A 17,023-nucleotide genomic window follows, 5' to 3' on the forward strand; every position below is an offset into this window, starting at 1 on the left:
TAGTCCTGTCTGGTCCAGCGACAGTGGGTTTGTGCCCATAGGCAACGTTGTTGCCGGTAATGTCTGGTGAGGACCTGCCTTACAACAGGCCTACAAGCCCTTAGTCCAACCTCTCTCAGCCTATTGCGGACAGTCTGAGCACTGATGGAGGGATTGTGGGTTCCTGGTGCAACTCGGGCAGTTGTTGTTGCCATCCTATACTTGTCCCGTAGGTGTGATGTTTGGATGTACCTATCCTGTGCAGGTGTTGTTACATGTGGTCTGCCACTGCGAGGACGATCAGCTGTCCGTCCTGTCTCCCTGTAGCACTGTCTTAGGCTTCTCACAGTACGGACATTGCAATTTATTGCCCTGGCCACATCTGCAGTCCTCATACCTTCTTGCAGCATGCCTAAGGCACGCTCACGCAGATGAGCTGGGACCCGGGGCATCTTTCTTTTGGTGTTTTTCAGTCAGTAGAAAGGCCTCTTTAGTGTCCTAAGTTTTCATAACTGTGACCTTAATTGCCTACCGTGCCACAGGTGCATGTTCATTAATTGTTTATGGTTCATTGAACAAGCATGGGAAACAGTGTTAAAACCCTTTACAATGAAGATCTGTGAAGTTATTTGGATTTTTCAAACTATCTTTGAAAGACAGAGTCCTGAAAAAGGGACGTTTCTTCTTTTGCTGAGTTTACATACATATATCCCGATTTTAGCATACAAAAACACCCTGTATGGGTTTGAAGACTCTATGAAGATTTTTGTATTTCTCCCTCTCACACACACACATTGCACCACATGACCTTGAAAGCACTGAAGAGGTGTTTGTTCTGTATCCATGTGTATATGTGTGTGACAGATCTCAGCTCAGTAGTTGGTGACAAATGAAAGCTTGGCCTCCATCTAGCTCTCTCACCACCGTGTTTCCCCATTAGTGAAATCACTCCTGTTTACTCCAAAGCTGCATGCATCATCAGACGACATTGCCACTTTCCCCGACCCCGCTGTGGAACGGTTGTTACCATGGCGACCCATTCCCCACATCCAGGGTTGCCATGTCTGCTTTTGTCCCGCAAAATTGGGCTACTTTGAAAACTATATTGCGTGTGAAAATGTATTGGTCGCGGGTTGTGGGTTTTTGGGCGACTTCTAAATGGCATTGTGGCCGCCATGGCATGAAAAGTGATGTGATAACAATCAAATCAAATCAAATTGTATTGGTCACATATACGTGTTTAGCAGATGTTATTGCGGATGTAGCGAAATGCTTGTGTTTCTAGCTCCGACAAGTAATATATAACAATTTCACAACATATACCCAATACACACAAATCTAAGTAAAGGAATGTAAGACGAACAATGTTAGAGCGGCATAAATTAAGATACAGTAGAATAGTACAGAATACAGTATATACATATGAGATGAGTAATGCAAGATATGTAAACATTATTAAAGTGACTAGTGTTCCATTTATTAAAGTGGCCAGTAATTTCAAGTCTACGTATATAAGCAGCAGCCTCTATGTGCTAGTGATGGCTATTTAACAGTCTGTTGGACATGAGATTGAAGCGGTTTTTCAGTCTCTCTGTCTCAGCTTTGATGCACCTGTAATGACCTCGCATTCTGGTTGATAGCGGGGTGAACAGGCAGTGGCTCGAGTAGGAGTTGTCTTTGATGATCTTTTTAGCCTTCCTGTGACTTCGGGTGCTCTAGGAGTCCTGGCGGGCAGGTAGTTTGCCCCCGGTGATGCGGTTATGGGGGGTGCAGTTGCCGTACCAAGCGGTGATACAGCCCGACTGGATGCTCTCAATTGTGCATCTGTAAAAGTTTTCACAATTGAGTAGCACTAGCTAGCTAATACAGAGACACCCATTGGATACATTTGGCAATTCCTGTCTTGCTGCACCCCCCAAAAATGTGGCTAGTTTTAAGGCCTTGTTGGGCGGATTTTGAGTGGTCATTGGCCTGGACATTTTATCTAGACCTTGCAACCCTGCCCACATCCCACCTCCGATGCTGCAGAGTGAAGTATGCTGTGTAATCTAAATTCACTTGGAAGAATTCTCTTGGTGCACTCTTGTGTCCTTGAACCAATGGCCCTCCCCAATAGACTGTACTTTAATGTAAGGAACAGAGTTACAAGGGGAAACAGAAATCTACTAGCTCGGGTACCAGTTTAGCTAACATTCCATGTTAGCTAAACAGACTGGTACGCAGGCTAGAAATCTACAGCATGGTAACATTGACAGTTACATTTACCAGTGTGTGAGGCATGAACAAATGCACGACTGTCTGTCTCTAATAACACTCCTTAGTCATTTCCTGCTGTTTGTTCAAGCCACAGGGAGCACGCATGACATGATTACTGCTTTATTGATTGGTGTACTGTGTGCCTGTATCACGCAGGTGTGGGGGGGGAAACCCAGTGTGTAATTGAATGGTGTTGATGAAGAGCCTTTTTATTTGTCCCAACGTGACTCTTCTCAAACACGGCTGCTATTGGTTAAGTCGTGCCACGATGTCATGAAACACGTGGCTTGTGACGTCAGACCATGCGATGCCTCCATGAATCCGGAGGAAAAAAGGTTGTTTTTGGAGAGCGCCAATAATATCCTACTATTTAGAGTATCATTTATGTTCGAGGATCACTGCAATACATTTGTCCAGTAAATTGTTGGAAACGGTCTCTAAATTTGATATTGTGATGTGGCAGCCTGAGTTTTTTTCTTCTTCAACTGTTCACCTTTCGACCAACCAGGTTATTCATGTGAAAGAGTGTCTGGTTAAATCTCAGTTTCTCAGTGGATTCTGTCACTCTCCTAACCCTGCTCCATTAGTCATTGGGTTAGAGGAGCGCCTGGCTAAACAGGGACCACATAGGGAAATGGAATTATGGGAACTTGAGCCCTACCTCCCATCCCATACCTACTGTACCTACCGTATCCTACACACACACATGGTACCATAAATCCCACCATAGTGCTTATCTGCTTATAGAGTTTATAGCAATACAGACAACCAGGCTTGATCTCCCTCCCACATACCGTACTGCCGTAGCGCTGCCGGCACTTAACAGCGTTAATAAGGGATTTAGCACCCATTCATAGTTGACAGGTCCCTAATAATGCTCAGGAAAGCGATGCTTTAACTAGTGATTTTGATGGGATCCCGACATCACGCTAGCAAGCTTTAGTTAGTTATTTAGCTTTTAGCATCCTCCCATAGGGATGCACTGCACAAACGGCTAACTTACAGCATCATCAGGATCATTAGTCTTTAGCCACAGTAGCCAATGATAGGACAGTCCTTGGTCCTTGATTGTGTCCATGTTGACACTCAGGTTTCAGACAGTGAGAGGTGTATGTCTGGATGGAGGGGCTGATTGAGTTGAAGTATAAGGCAGGTTAATGAATCCTTTGGTGAGAGTAGACATTGTGCGTGCATGTGTGTGTGTGTGTGTGTGTGTGTGTGTGTGTGTGTGTGTGTGTTTGTTGCTAATGTAACATAAGTTTAATGCTGCTGGTGACTGGGGGGGGGGGGGGCAAGTTGAGGAGCTTGTCCATATGAGTATTCAACCAGGCTTGAAATGATTGACATGTCCCCCCTGCCTATGGTCATGAAGCTAGAGGCTGTGAGAGAGGTGGCGCTAGCAAAGATTCAACATCTGCTTGCAAGTGTGCCTCTCCCACAGAAGGTTCTGGGGGAGATGAATAACAAAACTGTGCAGGTGGTGAGAAAGTGGCTCTGCTTCAACACACCGCACCACACGTGACGTTGTCTTCCTGAGCCAGAGAGAGGGGGGTTTGGGCATCCCGAATGTTGTGTGGATTTACACTGCTACCAGACTGACTCACCTGTTGAACATGCTCAACAGTGACGATGTGACAGTTAAGGGGTTAGCCAGAGGCTCCCTCCTTCTGGACCTACGGAGGAGGAAGGCCCCACAGGCCACGGACACCGAGGACAACTTCCTGGGCCAGGGAGGCCAATGGGAAATTGGGGCGTGCTGCAGGCTTTGGAGTCTGGTCAGACTGGCTGGACCTCAACGGCCTGTGCAACTGCACTGAAGTGGAGCTCAAATGGACACGGACTGATATGCAAACTGAGCCAGTGACTGCCTCTGATGCAGTAGTGGCAGACCCCTGTGTTGTTGTGGAGGCTTCTGTCATCCATGTTGGAACATCTCATCCTACATCGAGGACAACACTCCTTGGTATCAGACGGATGCAGCTGAAAACTGAGGCTGCAGGGGAAACTCATTGCTCTGGACTGTGCTGACCATTCTGTCTCCCATTCCATGTTCCAGAATTCTGCCATTGGCGAGGTTCCACCAACAAAATATAACCTAGCACTCTGGTAGTCTGCAAACCATGACCCATTTTGTATTCTGCATGGGTCAAATGTAATGGAGTCTGTTGCCCATGTTGTGAATGGTTGCTGTTCATACAAGAATGTGTACATTGCTAGACATAACTGCCTTGTCAAAGTGATAGCCAGCGATGTGAGACAGGTCATCTCACCAACAGCACACATCCATAAACATTCTTGTGTAAGAGGAAGCTGGTTTGATGTTGATGATCATGTGTTTTCCTATGTGCCAAATACGCCCTGATGTTGTTGTTTTGGGGGCAGGCCAGGGGAGGTGCTCATTCTGGAAGTGGGCTGCTCATTTGACGGCTACATGGAGCAGGCCTTTGCCGACAAGCTTCTTAAATACCAGCCCCTCGTGGCAGGATTGGACAGCCTGGGGTGGAGGTGCAGGCTGGTAGTGCTGATATTTAGCAGTTTCGGCCACATACACAGGCTTGCAGTGCCTGGCCTCCAGATTGCGGGCCTGACAAAAACTAGGGCAAAGCAGTTGTGTAGGTACTGCTCTGTTTCAGCTGTCATGGGCAGCCTAACTGTTTGGAGAAGGAGTTGCTTTATGTGCCCTTTAGTGCCATGCATACAGGGACCTTTGAAATGTTTGGATCCGTTTTTAATGTCAATTTGGTCGGTGGATTCAAATAAAGTATTTGAAGTGTGTGTGTGTGTGTGTGTGTGTGTGTGTGTGTGTGTGTGTGTGTGTGTGTGTGTGTGTGTGTGTGTGTGAAGGGCCGTTTAAATTGGCTGGTCCACAGCCTAGAATGGAGGAGGGACAGGGACCCATGCCAGGAGTTGGTTAGGGTGCCTCTCTCTCTCTCTCTTCCATAGGGAATTCCAGCAGTGATGTCAGAAATTGCTGCAGTGTTCAGTGTTTGCTGCTAGTCCCTGACTGCTGTAACGTACAGTATGCAGATCTAGCTGACTGACGCCCCGAGGCAGCACTGTAACTGTGCAGTATGCAGATCTAGCTGACTGACGCCCCGAGGCAGCACTGTAACTGTGCAGTATGCAGATCTAGCTGACTGACATCCCGAGGCAGCACTGTAACTATGCAGTATGCAGATCTAGCTGACTGACGCCCCGAGGCAGCACTGTAACTGTGCAGTATGCAGATCTAGCTGACTGACGCCCCGAGGCAGCACTGTAACTGTGCAGTATGCAGATCTAGCTGACTGACGCCCCGAGGCAGCACTGTAACTGTGCAGTATGCAGATCTAGCTGACTGACGCCCCGAGGCAGCACTGTAACTGTGCAGTATGCAGATCTAGCTGACTGACGCCCCGAGGCAGCACTGTACAGTCCTGATGTTCTTACAAATGAAATAGTTATATTAGCCTAAGTTACTGGCTACTTCCATATGTAATCTACCCAACCTCTGTCTCTGGTTGTATCTGTAGCAGAAGTGTTGGTACTGTAACACTCATTAAGGAGATGTGTGTGTGTGTGTGTGTGTGTGTGTGTGTGTGTGTGTGTGTGTGTGTGTGTGTGTTGGCTGGCTAAATATGTGCTGGGGAATTAAAAACATGTCTACAGAGAGAGCTAGAGCTCAGATGATAGCACAGCAGCTGCCATGTGGGATCTGCTGCTCTGAGGAGGCGGTGTTGCATTTCTCAGCCTCTCTACCCCTCTGTGCTGTGTGAGTGTGTGCATGTACTGTCGGCTAGCTAGAGTTATGTCTATTTTCTTAACACATTTCAAGTAGTGTTTGGCCTACAGAAGGAAATGTTAGCCTTGTTTTATTTTCCTCTGTGAATCTTTGTGTGTGTGTGTGTTGCATGATCTGTCTGTTGGAAACATTAGATGGGAAATGGCTTCTGACTGGCAGAGAGCCTCATCAGGCATTCACTGTAACAAAAGCTTAACCTCACGTCACACAGCGGATGTTGCATAGCCTGAGAGAGGGTTCATGTGTGTCGGGATAACTCAACTCCTATTTCTCATATGCAGTCGTTTGCTTGTTGACTGAAAGTAATGATTTCTGGTCACCACACCTTGTAATTGGATTGTCAGCATTAGAGAACCAATTTCATTTTTGTGAATTTAGGTTTACAATTGTACTTAGAAAATAAAGACAACTGGCATGGACAAAAGTATTGCCACCCCTGAGCTAGTACTTGGTTGAACAGCCAAGATAACTGCAGACAGACTCTTCTTGTAACAATGAGCTTGCTGCAACTTTCTACTGGCAATGTGGCCCACCTTTTAGGCAGCTAACTGCTCTAAATGAATCAATGTTGTAGGGGTACCCTACACCAACTGCTGTTTTCAGATCTCGCCTTTGGTTTTGGATGTAATTCAGATCTGGCCACTCCAGAACAGTTCAGTATCTCTTCTTGAACCATTCTTGAGGGCTTCTTTTGGATGTGTGTTTGGGATTGTTGTCCTGCTGGAACACCAACAACCTTCAATGGAGAGCCCGTTTTTGGACACTGGGTTGAACATTGGACCTCAAAACAATATCTGCTGATTTCATGATGTCTTGCACACATTCAGTACCAGAGCATTCAGTACCAGAGCATTCAGTACCAGAGCATTCAGTACCAGAGACAGCAAATCAACCCCACAGCATGATCAAATCTCCCCCATCTTTGATTGTAGGGAGGGTGTTCATTTCATTAAATTCTTCATTTGGTAATCAGAAACACAGCGATGATCTGTTTAGCCAAAGAGCTCTCATTTTGTTTCATTGGTCTACAGAACATTTTACCCGGGATTTAGGTTTGTTTCGTTTTATTTTTAGAAGTTCAATCAGGCTTTGTTGTGTCTCCTTCAGCAGTGGGGTCATCCTATGCTTACCAAAGACCAAATGAACCATTTAAAGAAAAGGACATCCCCTCCTGCAATCAAACATGGGGAGGTTTGATAATGCTGTGGGGTTGCTACGCTGTCTCTGGTACTGGGGGCCTTGAATGTGTGCAAGACATCATGAAATCCGAAGATTATCGAGGTGTTTTGGAGTGCAATGTTCAACCCGGTCTCTGTTGAAAGTTGTGGGACTTCCAGCAGGACAACAACCCAAACACACATCAAAAGAAGCCTGGAATGATTCAGGAAGAAATGCTGGACTGTTCTGGAGTGGTTAGCAAAGAGTCCAGATCTGAATTCCCTTCCATAACCTCTGGCGAGAGCTGAAGACAGCCGTTGAATCTCTTAAACATTGAAGAATTAGTGGGGCAAATTGCTAGTAGAAAGGAGCAGCAAACCCATTGCCGGCATTTATCTTGGCCAAAGGCTGTGCCACCATGTACTTGCTCTGAGGTGCCAATAATTTTGTCCATGCCATTTGTCTTAATTTTCTAAATAATTATTTTTAAACTTAAACTTAAGTTCACAATAATGACATTTGTTCTCTAATGTTGAAAATCCAATTGCAAGGTGTGGTGACCCAAATGTTTTTTTTTTTTTTCAACTTATTTCAGAAGAAATAGGGAACTATTTAAGAAAAGTACAAGGGTGCCAATATATTTGGCTGCAACTGTACATCCTCTGTGCAGGGTGTGGTAATATGGGTTGAAAGAACTTCATAGGCGTTTGCAATGATAAATATGTTATCTTCATTCCATTGATACGCATTCTTTATGTCATGTAGCCTACTGGTTCATTGGATGAGGAGGGGGTCATGAACTCCAAGTCATATGCCTACTGTCGGGACTGGTGTGACATGTCATGGAACCATGCCTCCTGGTGGTTATTGATGGCATAACAGTTCAAACAACCAACATTTCTTCATATGCGCAAGGCATGTAAAATGTAAAATAGGCCATACTCGCTCTGTTGTCATTTCAAATTTGTGAGAGAGTGCTGCTTCATTGCATTTCTCTAGTCTAGCCCATCATTCATCATGCAGCCTCTAAAAAGAGAGGACGAGAAATGGGTGTGTGTCTGTGTGTCTGTGTGTGAGGCTGTAGCAGGTGTTCTCTCTTCGTAGCTGTGATCGATCATACAGTCGAGCCAGGCAGACGGTCAGACCAGCCTCAGACCCGGCCTGGGAAATTACTTTCTGTGTGTGTGTGTGTGTGTGTGTGTGCGTGTGTGTGCGTGTGTGTGCGTGTGTGTGCGTGTGTGTGCATGTGTGTGTGTGTGTGTGCGTGTGTGTGCGTGTGTGTGCATGTGTGTGTGTGCGTGTGCGTGTGTGTGCATGTGTGTGTGTGTGCGTGTGTGCGCACATGAGAGAGAGAGTGTTCCAATGTGCCCAGTTGCAAGAATTCACTGATTCGTAATCCGCTCATTGAACCACGCCTGTGTTTGTATGAGTGAGTCATTGCCTCATGGGAGAATTCAAATGCTGGAGTAAATCTCATTCACAGTTCTCTCCAGTCCTGCTAATGGCTCAGGATTTGAATCCAAGAATAGAGGGGCCCGCCACAGCCGTATACATTTGGTAACTGTTATGCCCTCAGGTTTACATCCAGGAAGAAGTACACAAATTATTGATATGATTGTTTACAAATGGAGAATACTGTAATACTGTTAACACTGTACTGTAATGTACTCTTCACACACACACACACACACACATTCACATGCACACGCATTTACAATCTCACCCCACCCCTACACACCTTCCCCCGCTAATGCACAGCTACATTTGCTAAGTGCTGAAGTGTGTACTGCAGTAGCTACAGCAGAAGACATAGGGAACCACACACTGTTACTCTCAGCACAGAGAGGCTGCTGAAGATGGAATAAATAAGTCTCCACTCCAGCCACTCCTGTTATTCATCATTATTCATCAGATCAATACACTGGGCCTCGCGAGCCGAGAATAGAAGGAGCCTGAGATATAGAACCGCTGCCTTAGGTGAGCAAAAAGAACTGGATACTGACTAGGAGTCTGAGCAGTTGTCCCATCCATCAGCTCTAGATCTATGCTTGGCTTGTCTGCATTACCCTCATTATGAGCTGCAACTGCTCCGTCTGCAGACATACAGGGCCCTTTCTCTCTCTGCCTGTTCTCTCCTATTCGGTTCTATTCCTGTCAGGACACGGATAGAGAGAGCGAGATAGAGGAGGTGTGAGAGGCGGTGGAAGTGAGGGAATAGGTGTGAGATAGTGAAAGGACCTGACAGTCAGGTCTCATTCTGGTCCCTTCCCCCTTCCCGTGTCGCTGACGCTCTCTCAATTCAATTCAATTTCAAGTCCCGGTTCACCGGACACCCCCAGTCCCCTTCGGTAGCGGCCGACTCACCCGCCCATAGGTGCGTCATGTGGGGGGGGAGCCAGTCGGGCGCAACCCAGGCAAAAAGGACATGCGGGGAAGCGGGCTAAGACCGAAGACACCCGGGCCGAGAGAAGGGAGATGCAGGAGGCGTAAGCCCCCTACCCTACCCAAACCACAGCAGAGTTTGGTTTCCGGAGCTCAGCCCCATGCCGGCGGCCGTTAATGATCCTTCCGCAGGTTCACCTACGGAAACCTTGTTACAACTTTTACTTCTTCTAGATAGTCAATCTCTCGTTTCTGTCATTGCCCGAAACCAGTCAGTGTGCTCATGTTTCGTCCCCCACTCTGGGGACATGTAGAAGAGAATGAAAAGCAATGCTCAGTAAGACTATAATAAATAAGGGATAGGTCTGTTTGTTTGAGTGAGGGTGGAGTGCTTATTGGAAGATATCTGGGCTAGTGAACTAGAGTGAACTGTGATTTGGTATTGTTTAGTCTTTACCTGAATGATATCTCTAAGACCAACACTATTGTATATCTGTAAGATATTGTATATCTGTAAGACCAACACTACTACCATGTTACTAGTGTTTACTTTCATGTTCCAGAGGACTCTGCTGCTACACTGTTGTGGACAGGAGTAAGCAGTGGTAAAGATCCAAACTAGATGGACTCAAGTGGCTCTCATTTCCTAGCAATGAGCTGACCTGTCCTACAACCTGTCTGTCCCACAGAGGGGGCTGGTGGTAGGAGCTATAGGAGGACAGGTTTGTTGTAATGGCTGGAATGGCATAAATTAAATGTCAAACGTGTGGTTCCATTAGAGGTCGACCGATTATGATTTTTCAAAGCCGATACCGATTATCGGAGGACCAAAAAAAGCCGCTACCGATTAATCGGCCGATTTTTGTCATAATGACAATTACAACAATACTGAATGAACACTTATTTTAACTTAATATAATACATCAATAAAATCAATTTAGCCTCAAGTAAATAATGAAACATGTTCAATTTGGTTTAAATAATGCAAAAACAAAGTGTTGGAGAAGAAAGTAAAAGTGCAATATGTGCTATGTAAGAAAGCTAACGTTTCAGTTCCTTGCTCAGAACATGAGAACATATGAAAGCTGGTGGTTCCTTTTAAAATGAGTCTTCAATATTCCCAGGTAAGAAGTTTTAGGTTGTAGTTATTATAGGAATTATAGGACTATTTCCCTCTACACCATTTGTATTTCATTAACCTTTGACTATAGGATGTTGTTATAGGCACTTTAGTATTGCCAGTGTAACAGTATAGCGTCCGTACCTCTCCTCGCTCCTCCCTGGGCTCGAACCAGGAACACAACGACAACAGCCACCATCGAAGCAGCATTACCCATGCAGAGCAAGGGGAACAACTACTAGAAGGCTCAGAGCGAGTGACGTTTGAAACGCAATTAGCGCGTGCTAACTAGCTAGCCATTTCCCTTCGGTTACACCAGCCTCATCTCGGGAGTTGAAAGACTTGAAGTCATAAACAGCGCAATGCTTGACGCACAACGAAGAGCTGCTGGCAAAACGCACGAAAGTGCTGTTTGAATGAATGTTTACACGCCTGCTTCTGCCTACCACCGCTCAGTCAGATACTTGTATGCTTGTATGCTCAGTCAGATTATATGCAACGCAGGACACGCTAGATAATATCTATTAATATCATCAACCATATGTAGTTAACTAGTGATTATGATTGATTGTTTTTTATAAGATAAGTTTAATGTTAGCTACCAACTTACCTTGGCTTACTGCATTCGCTTAACAGGCAGTCTCCTTGTGAAGTGCAACGAGAGAGAGGCAGGTTGTTATTGCGTTGGACTAGTTAACTGTAAGGTTGCAAGATTGGGTCCCCAGAGCTGACATGGTGAAAATCTGTCATTCTGCCCCTGAACGAGGCAGTTAACCCACCGTTCCTAGGCCGTCATTGAAAATAAGAATGTGTTCTTAACTGACTTGCCTAGTTAAATAAAGGTAAAAAAACAAAAACATTAAAAAATATATATATGTGTTTCTAGTTTCCATATGTTTGATGTGTTTGGTACTGTTCCATTGATGAGCCTGTCCTCCTATATCTCCACCCACCAGCCTCCTCTGCCATCCCGCTACCTGTCTTACCCGCTGCAGGTGCTTATGTGTAGACAGAGAGGGTAATCTCAGGCAATGGAAGTGCCTTGTCCACACCTTCCCTTAAGCACAGTTTTAAGCACAGTTTTAAAAAACACAGTTTTTTTCCTTGAGTGAGTGAGTGAGTGAGTGAGTGAGTGAGTGAGTGAGTGAGTGAGTGAGTGAGTGATTGAGTGAGTGAGTGAGTGAGTGAGTGAGTGAGTGAGTGAGTGAGTGATGAGTGAGTGAGTGAGTGAGTGAGTGAGTGAGTGAGTGAGTGAGTGAGTGAGTGATTGAGTGAGTGAGTGAGTGAGTGAGTGAGTGAGTGAGTGAGTGAGTGAGTGATTGAGTGAGTGAGTGAGTGAGTGATGAATGAGTGAGTGATGAGTGAGTACACCATGTGTGTACAAACATGTCATTTTTTTATTTCTCAAAAGTTGTTTAATTTGGCTTTTTTTATTATACAGATAATACAGACAGAACAAGTAGAGGGCAAAACACACACGGATCCCCTACCAGATCAAACCCACCCCAACCCTCCATGTTCCAACAGAACACACACGGATCCCCTACCAGATCAAACCCACCCCAACCCCCATGTTCCAACAGAACACACACGGATCCCCTACCAGATCAAACCCACCCCAACCCTCCATGTTCCAACAGAACACACACGGATCCCCTACCAGATCAAACCCACCCCAACCCCCATGTTCCAACAGAACACACACGGATCCCCTACCAGATCAAACCCACCCCAACCCTCCATGTTCCAACAGAACACACACGGATCCCCTACCAGATCAAACCCACCCCAACCCTCCATGTTCCAACAGAACACACACGGATCCCCTACCAGATCAAACCCACCCCAACCCCATGTTCCAACAGAACACACACGGATCCCCTACCAGATCAAACCCACCCCAACCCTCCATGTTCCAACAGAACACACACGGATCCCCTACCAGATCAAACCCACCCCAACCCCATGTTCCAACAGAACACACACGGATCCCCTACCAGATCAAACCCACCCCAACCCCCATGTTCCAACAGAACACACACGGATCCCCTACCAGATCAAACCCACCCCAACCCCCATGTTCCAACAGAACACACACGGATCCCCTACCAGATCAAACCCACCCCAACCACCCATGCTCCATCAGGACACACACGGGTCCCCTACCAGATCAAACCCACCCCAACCCCCATGCTCCATCAGAACACACACGGATCCCCTACCAGATCAAACCCACCCCAACCCCCATGCTCCATCAGGACACACACGGGTCCCCTAGCAAATCCGCATCTTTTTGCCATGGCACCGACAAGCATAGATGAGACCAGGCAGAAAGATCCCACAATAGAGACAGCCAAATGACTCAGCAGTTCTCCAAGGCCTCCTGCAATGCTTCTTAGAAGGGAAGATGGAGAAACAGAACACGGAGAAGTAGCAATGATTTATGACCCACAGTAAACACTGTTTCAAAGCATAATGGAAAGAAACCCATGAGAAACCCATGTGTTCCTACTTACGTGACTCAAAGTTGAAGGTGATGCAGCATTTCCCCCGTTTTTTCTGGAAAATGCGGTTATGACCACGAGTGAGTTCTCATGAGTGAGTTTGTTCACCTTAGTGACGATCTAAAGCAGAATCATTCTCCATTATCCAAAAGTAACTGATAAAATGACAACATGGCTAAAAAGAAGTTACAGAAAACCAATGTTTGTTGTACAGTATTGAGCAATATTCTGTGACGTTGAGCGATGAGGGAGTGGGGTGATTCGCTACACGCCATAAGCGTCCCAAAAAGAGCTGGGCCTTGTTTGGTCTATAAGGCAGCCAAGTAGTTGTTACTCAGAAGAACGTTATGTTTTCTCTCTCTCAGCACTCTGAGAACAGTAAAGTAAACATTCCTGTTACATGGCTAGCTCAAGGCATCATCGGGGAAATGAGTCATCCGCATGGAACTGCACTCTGTGATGCAATAACGTTGATTCAGCGGTATGTGCATACATTTCCCATTCCCACGGTAACTTGTTAGAGAATGTATCCCCTAATTCCCCACTCCACCCTAATCGCCTTTCCTCTTCTTCTTCATTGCAGAGCTGAAAAAACTGAAGTATTAAGTGAAGACCTGCTACAGGTAAGAGTCAAAGGGAGGTTTTGTTAGTGTGTGTGTGTGTGTGTGTGTGTGTGTGTGTGTGTGTGTGTGTGTGTGTGTGTGTGTGTGTGTGTGTGTGCGTGCGTGCGCGCCCGTGCGTGCGTGCGTGTGTGTGTGTGTGCGTGCGCGCCCGTGCGTGCGTGCGTGTGTGTGTGTGTGTGCTTATAAAGGCCAGAATATGCCTGTTTGTTATGTGTCTGTGAACTGCAAGTATATATACAGTGCTTTCGGAAAGTCTTCAGACCCCTTGACCTTTCCCACATTTTGTTAGGTTGCAGCCTTATTCTAAAATCGGTTAAATCCATTTTTTTTATTCATCAATCGACATACAATACCCCACAATGACAAAGCAAAAACAGGTTTTTAGAAAGTTTTGCAAATGTATTAAAAAACTGAAATATTACATTTACATAACTATTCAGACCCTTTACTCAGGACTATGTTGAAGCACCTTTGGCGGCGATTACAGCCTCGAGTCTTCTTGGGCATGACGCTATAAGCTTGGCACACCTGTATTTGGGGAGTTTCTCCCATTATTCTCTGCAGATCCTCTCAAGCTCTGTCAGATTGGATGGGGAGCGTCACTGCACAGCTATTTTCAGGTCTCTCCAGATATGTTCAATCGGGCTCAAGGACATTCAGAAACTTGTCCCGAAACCACTCCTGCGTTGTCTTGGCTGTGTTTTTAAGGTTGTTGTCCTGTTGGAAGGTGAACCTTCGCCTCCAGTCTGAGCGCTCTGGAGCAGGTTTTCATCAAGGATCTCTCTGTACTTTACTCCGTACTTTACTGTACTTTACTCTGTTTATCTTTCCCTCGATTCTGACCAGTCTCCCAGTTCCTGTCGCTGAAAAGCATCCCCACAGCATGATGCTGCCACCACCATGCTTCACCGTAGAGATGGTGCCAGACGTGACGCTTGGCATTCAGGCCAAAGAGTTCAATCTTGGTTTCATCAGACCAGATAATCTTGTTTCTTATGGTCTGAGAGTCCTTTAGGCGCCTTTTGGAAAACTCCAAGCAGGGCTGTCATGTGCCTCTTCTGTCTGGCCGCTCTACCATAAAGGCCTGATTGGTGGAGTGCTGCAGAAATGGTTGTCCTTCTGGAATGTTCTCCCATTGCCACAGAGGAATACTGGAGCTCTGTCAGTGTGACCATCGTGTTCTTGGTCACCTCCCTGACCAAGGCCCTTCTACCCCGATTGCTCAGTTTGGCCAGGCGGCCAACTCTGGAAGTCTTGGTGGTTCCAAACTTCTTCCATTTAAGAATGATGGAGGCCACTGTGTTCTTTGGGGACCTTCAAGGCTGCAGAAATGTTTTGGTACCCTTCCCCAGATCTGTGCCTCGACACAATCCTGTCTCGGAGCTCTATGATTTTTTTTTTCTCTGACATGCACTGTCAGCTGTGAGACCTTATATAGACAGGTGTGTGGCTTTCCAAATCATGTCCAATCAATTTAATTTACCACAGGTGGACCCCAATCAAGTTGTAGAAACATATCAAGGGTGATCGATGGAAACAGGATGCACCTGAGCTCAATTTCGAGTCTCATAGCAAATTGTCTCAACACTTATGTAAATACTTTTTTTCTTAAATATTTAAAAACCTGTTTTCACATTGTTGTTATGGGGTATTGTGTGTAGATTGATGAGGAAACAAATTCATTTAATCCATTTTAGAATAAGGCTGTAATGTAACAAAATGTGGAAAAAGGGAAGGGGTCTGGATACTTTCCGGATGCACTGTACATACCTCTTTTCTGAATGTGAAACTCTAACCCTAAAACAGAGTATGTTTTGTGTGAAATGCGTGTCGAATTACCGAAGGCAAAGTTAATCAGCTCCAAAATGGAACCTCTTTAATTAGAGACAAAGGCTGAACCTCCCCTCTGATTTACTGAGTGAGCCAGACTACAGGCTACAGATGTAGGATCTTAATTTGATCACCCTGTTGCAGGATTTTACATTTGAAATGTGTAGTGTATTTGAGGTTTAAAAAGTTTGTAATTTCCACCTTGAAATTTCATAATTGATGTTCCCTTACGAAAAATATATAAACTCTTACAAAAATGTATATTAATTATCAACCACATTATAATTCACGTTTCCTGTTGCTGTAGGATTATTGTCTTGCTGTAGCAAACTGTCTCGAATTACGATCCTACATCTGTGTAATACCTTTAGATGAATGAAATCGTCAATATAGGCGACATCGGTTCCACTGGATTGGTTTCTCATGAGTGTAGGGAACACTTAACTGTTAAAGAGAAAACTTACAGGATGTACTTATTGCATTCAGATTATCTGTGTGTGTGTGTGTGTGTGTGTGTGTGTGTGTGTGTGTGTGTGTGTGTGTGTGTGTGTGTGCGTGCGTGCGTGCGTGCGTGCGTGCGTGCGTGCGTGCGTGCGTGTGTGTGTGTGTATGAAGAGAGAAACCCAGATCAGTGAGCCCTGTCCTTCGGTCTGTCCATCAGGTGGAGAAGCGGCTGGAGCTGGTCAAACAGGTGTCCCACAGCACCCACAAGAAGCTGACTGCCTGTCTGCAGGGCCAACAGGGGGTGGATGTGGAGAAAAGGTCTGTCAGATCGCCCTCGGTAAGTCTGACTGTCTGCCTGTATTTTCCCTGTTCCTTCTTATATAATGCTGACATTGAGATTATACATTTCCAGGGGAGTGTTACATGTTCTCCTGTTCTATTTCCTGTGTAGAAAAAGCTGCCCCTTACAACGCTAGCGCAATGCCTGGTGGAGGGAGCTGCAGTGTTGGGCGACGACTCACTATTGGGGTGAGGACGCGCATGCACACTCACACACAAACAGTAATCCACACACACACAGTGATCTCCTTAATTACCGATTGATCATCTGCCACATCTGTCACAGGACGTATTAAAGAGCCATGATCCATGATCGACAGCAGAGTAAACGATCAGCCATCAGCTCATTTCAATAGCATATGACACTTTTTATGCATTATTATGATAGCACATACGGTAATGATTTGAAGTGACACAAGGGCTTGTTCTGGTTTGAGTTCTGATTGGCTATGCGCCACTTTCTCTGGCCTCTCATTGGTCGGTTGCAGGAAGATGCTAAAACTGTGTGGCGAGACACAGGAGAAGATGGCTCAAGAGCTCATCCTGTTTGAGTTCACCATTGACAGAGACGTGGTGGACCCCCTGTACGAACTAGCCGAGGTACAGT

General features: G+C 45.8%; 1 protein-coding gene across 1 annotated transcript in view; it reads left to right on the forward strand.

Annotated features, from left to right (window-relative positions):
- Nucleotides 1–17,023, forward strand: part of LOC115106486 (rho GTPase-activating protein 44-like) — a 77,366-nt gene that overhangs the window by 41,619 nt on the left and 18,724 nt on the right. The window contains 4 exon segments of the mRNA XM_065007950.1: nt 13,764–13,803; nt 16,295–16,414; nt 16,529–16,605; nt 16,905–17,016. Coding sequence (XP_064864022.1) covers nt 13,764–13,803; nt 16,295–16,414; nt 16,529–16,605; nt 16,905–17,016 — 349 coding nt within the window.

This window comes from Oncorhynchus nerka, linkage group LG23 (assembly GCF_034236695.1).
Source record: "Oncorhynchus nerka isolate Pitt River linkage group LG23, Oner_Uvic_2.0, whole genome shotgun sequence".
In the NCBI taxonomy this organism is placed as follows: Eukaryota; Metazoa; Chordata; class Actinopteri; order Salmoniformes; family Salmonidae; genus Oncorhynchus; species Oncorhynchus nerka.